At 37.8% G+C, this 3843-nt stretch overlaps 1 protein-coding gene across 1 annotated transcript; it reads left to right on the top strand.

Moving 5' to 3' along the window:
* The first annotated feature begins 1465 nt into the window (after window positions 1–1465).
* On the top strand, window positions 1466–3358 carry LOC139841814 (uncharacterized). The gene is made up of 4 exons (XM_071832011.1): window positions 1466–1656; window positions 1954–2031; window positions 2185–2947; window positions 2999–3358. The coding sequence occupies exons 1-4, from the start codon at window positions 1466–1468 to the stop codon at window positions 3356–3358; spliced, it is 1392 nt and encodes a 463-aa protein (XP_071688112.1).
* Window positions 3359–3843: the final 485 nt, after the last annotated feature.

Here is a 3843-nt window from a genome sequence, read left to right on the forward strand (position 1 = left end):
TTAAGATTGATGATAATAACAGCAATCAAGATATCCTCAAAGCTGCTATTTTATGTGAAGCAAAGTCGTACAAAATTTTAAACAATCTCCAGAACATTACAAATGAAGAAGGGTTTCATAACCTAGAGTTAAAGTTATTGGGCAATCTTAGCATCATTATGATCTTTAACTCTAAGGATGATGCATATTCAATCATCAAGGAATATTCTCACCCTTTAAGAAAATGGGTGCACAAGATTCAAATGTGGAATGAGGAATTTTGGCCTGAAGGGCGGATGACGTGGCTGCGAATCAAGGGTGTGCCAATTCACTATTGGACTGATAATACCTTCATGTCATTAGCAGAGTGGTGGGGTGGGGTGTATGAGATGGATAATTGCTCACTTAAGTGTAACCAAAAGCTTCAATTGGGTAGGGTTTATGTGAAATTATATAAATCGGAAAAGGTTAATGATTCAATGATTTTGGTCCATAAATCACGTGAGTATTACATTAGTATTGTAGAGGAAAAGAGAAAGTGGTTTAATATGTGTGATGATCCATGTGATTTTCTGTCAAACATTGGGTCTGAGCATGGGTCGGGTCACGAGGAGGATAGCAATGATTCAGATGAATTTATTGATAGTGAAGATGATGATTCCTACTACCCATCTGAGGAAGATGATTGTTTTAATTTTGATGATTTTGAAGATTTAATAGATGAAGAGGTTTTGAAATCCGGTAACATGACAAATTCTCCTTTTAATGAGGTTATTTCCCCGGTCTGTGAAGGTATGGACAATGGTGGTAATGGCGATGATGATAAGGGCAGAACTCCTATTAGTGGTGTTAGGGGTAGTCCTCCGGTCACCGGAGAAAGCAAAGAACCTCCAGCCGGTAATGAATGTAGGGCAGAAGATGAACAGTCCGCATGTTTTGGGATTAATGATATGTTTGCAGATGTCGATGAAATTGTCCCAGAAACAATGAGTAACCAAACGCCAAACTCTTTTTCCAAAGCTAGGGTTTCGGCTTATAAGAGTCCCAATACAGTTAATGATTATGAAAGTGGGGCCCATGTAGAAGATAGGGTAAAGTTATGTGAAAAGGGTAACTTAGAAGAAACAAACGGCCATATTAATTTTAATGATACAAGTAGGAATAACAGGCCAACTATTCTTAATAGTAGGCCCAATAAGATTTCAAGTGGGCTCAAAAGCATTTCGGGCTTGAAAGATGATGTGCAGGTTCATGATAAAAATAATGATGGGCCAATTGAAACATATGTGCTGAAGGGGAAGTAGAGTCACAACATGTTGGGCCAAAGACAAGTATCTTAGAAACTAAAGTACCACGAGATATTCCTGTTCCACGATCTAATTCAAGTAGATCATCTAGGTCATCGTCTTGTTCCTTCTGTGGCATTTGTTATTGGAAAGCAATAAGTAATTGTAGAGCATCTTCACGCATCAAACGAATGAAAGACATGGCTAGAAAAGGAATCAACCTTGATGAAACCCATAAATGTAGAGCTTGTGGTTCAAGGCCTAGTGAAAGGAGGCGTTCTTCAAAGTCTAGTCATTCAAACCCAAGTAATCGTTTCTGTCCGATCAATAGCAGTGAATTAAAGGAATTTGGTCATGATCTCGGGTTGAGGTGGAATCCCCTCAACCCCCAGTAAGTGTCTTGTTCCTTTCTTCATTTCCTTATTGTTTATTATAAAGATCTTAACACGTAATGTTCGTGGGTTTAGTGTGAAGGGAAAATTCGGGTGGGTTAAAAAAATTTGTTTTAATGAGAAACCGGATGTAATTGCTTTACAAGAAACGAGGTGTAAACATCTTAGTGATCGTTGGGTACACAATTTGTGGGGAAGTAGTAATTGTGGTTTTGTACAAAAGGAAGTTGTGGGCAAATCCGAGGGGGGGGGGGGATGTTGTTAGTTTGGGATTCTAATTCTTTTGTTGCTTCTAGTTGTCTTTGTAGCGATTTCTTTTTAGCTATTCGGGGGAAGTGGGTTATATCGGGGCAAGAGTCGATTATTGCTGACATGTATGGTCCTCATAATGATCATAGTAAGAAAAACATGTGGAATAGTTTAGATAGTGTCATAGATGGGATTGATTCAACTTGGGTCATTTGTGGTGATTTTAATGAGGTTAGGGAAAGCTCGGATAGATTAAATTGTGTTTTCAATTAAAATAGAGCTACTAGGTTCAATGAGCTTATTGCGAGGAATAACTTAATCGAGATTCCAATTAACGGTAGGAAATTTACAAGAATTAGTGACGATGGAGAAAAGTTTAGTAAGCTTGATAGATTTTTGGTTAACGGCAATTTTATTAGTTTATGGAAAGATCTCTCGGTTCAACCTTTGGATAGGCAAGTCTCCGACCATTGTCCCTTGATCCTTAAAGATAAATACATTGATTTTGGTCCAAAACCCTTCAAGATTTTTAATGAATGGTTCACTAAATATGGGGTTGAAGATATTGTGAAAAATGCTTGGGTCAAACCGGTTACTAGTAAGAGATTAGATTGCATCTTTAGGGATAGACTTAAGAATGTTATGTTTGATCTTCATGATTGGAGTAAAAGAGAATTTGGTAATCTAGATACTGAGATAAACGATCTTAAGTCGAAGGTTGAGGTGTGGGAGAAAATAGCCGAATGCGGGTCTCTAAATGATAATGAAAGAAAAACATGGTTGGATGATCGTAAGAGTTGGATTGAAAAAGAAAATATAAAAATCAATATGTTGAAACAAAAGGCAAAAAATCGATGGATCTTAGAAGGCGACGAGAACTCGAAATTCTTTCACGCTTCCATTCAAAAAATATATAATAAGAGCAATATCCGAGGTCTTAACAAAAATGGAAGTTGGAACGAAAATCCGAGTGAAGTTAAAGACGCTATTAGAAATCATTTCCAAAAAATCTTTGAGTCAAAAGTTTGTGAAAGGCCCCAAGTAGCTCTATAGGCTGATTATGTCACTATTACTTTGGTTGGTACATTTGAGCCTGTAATTCCTCGGCCCAATTGCAATACCAACTGCAACACCAACAGTCCACCCACTAATTTTGGGCTGGGCAATGCTTCTGGGTCGACAGTTTTTACGCGTCTTGCCAACAGTCCAGTTTATGTTGGGCCTGACTTTCCTGACTTATTACGGCTCACTATTTCAGAAGCAAGCGATCTTGAATTATCGTTTTGTGAAAAAGAAATTTGGGAAGCGATTAAAAATTGTGGGGGTACAAAAGCACCGGGTCCCGATGGTTTCAACTTAAGCTTCTATAAAAAGTATTGGGACACAATTAAAGGAGATTTGGTTAATGCTATTCAATGTTTTTGGGAAAATGGTGAGATATCAAAGGGGTGAAATGCGTCGTTCATTACGCTAGTTCCAAAATTCACGGATCCGATTTCCTTGAACGAATATAGACCTATAAGTCTCATTGGTTGCTATTACAAAATAGCTGCTAAACTTCTCTCGAATCGTCTTAGAAAAGTGATTTCATCTTTTGTGGGGTTCGAGCAAAGTGTGTTCATAAGGGGACGAAACATTTTGGATGGGGTTCTTATCGCGAATGAAACTATTGATTATATAAAGCACAAAAAGTCAAAATGTATTATTTTTAAAGTTGATTTTTATAAAGCATTTGATAGCTTGAGTTGTGAATTTCTTATGGAGGTTATGTGTTACATGGGGTTCGGGGCAAAATGGCAACAATGGATTTTATCTTGCCAAAAATCTGCTTGAATCTCCATCCTTGTTAATGGCTCACCGACTTTGGAACTCAACTTAGGTAGGGGTGTTAGACAAGGAGATCCCCTTTCTCCTCTTCTTTTTATCATTGCCGCCGA

Source organism: Rutidosis leptorrhynchoides, chromosome 4 (assembly GCF_046630445.1).
Source record: "Rutidosis leptorrhynchoides isolate AG116_Rl617_1_P2 chromosome 4, CSIRO_AGI_Rlap_v1, whole genome shotgun sequence".
NCBI lineage: Eukaryota > Viridiplantae > Streptophyta > Magnoliopsida > Asterales > Asteraceae > Rutidosis > Rutidosis leptorrhynchoides.

Excerpts from the sequence above, each read along its gene's own strand:
- LOC139841814 (XM_071832011.1), top strand. The coding sequence starts at position 1,466 with ATGGCTAGAAAAGGAATCAACCTTGATGAAACCCATAAATGTAGAGCT. Across the intron at positions 1,657-1,953 it reads TGGAATCCCCTCAACCCCCA|TTGTCTTTGTAGCGATTTCT; the intron begins GTAAGTGTCTTG and ends TGTTGCTTCTAG. Across the intron at positions 2,032-2,184 it reads GAGTCGATTATTGCTGACAT|AGCTACTAGGTTCAATGAGC; the intron begins GTATGGTCCTCA and ends CAATTAAAATAG.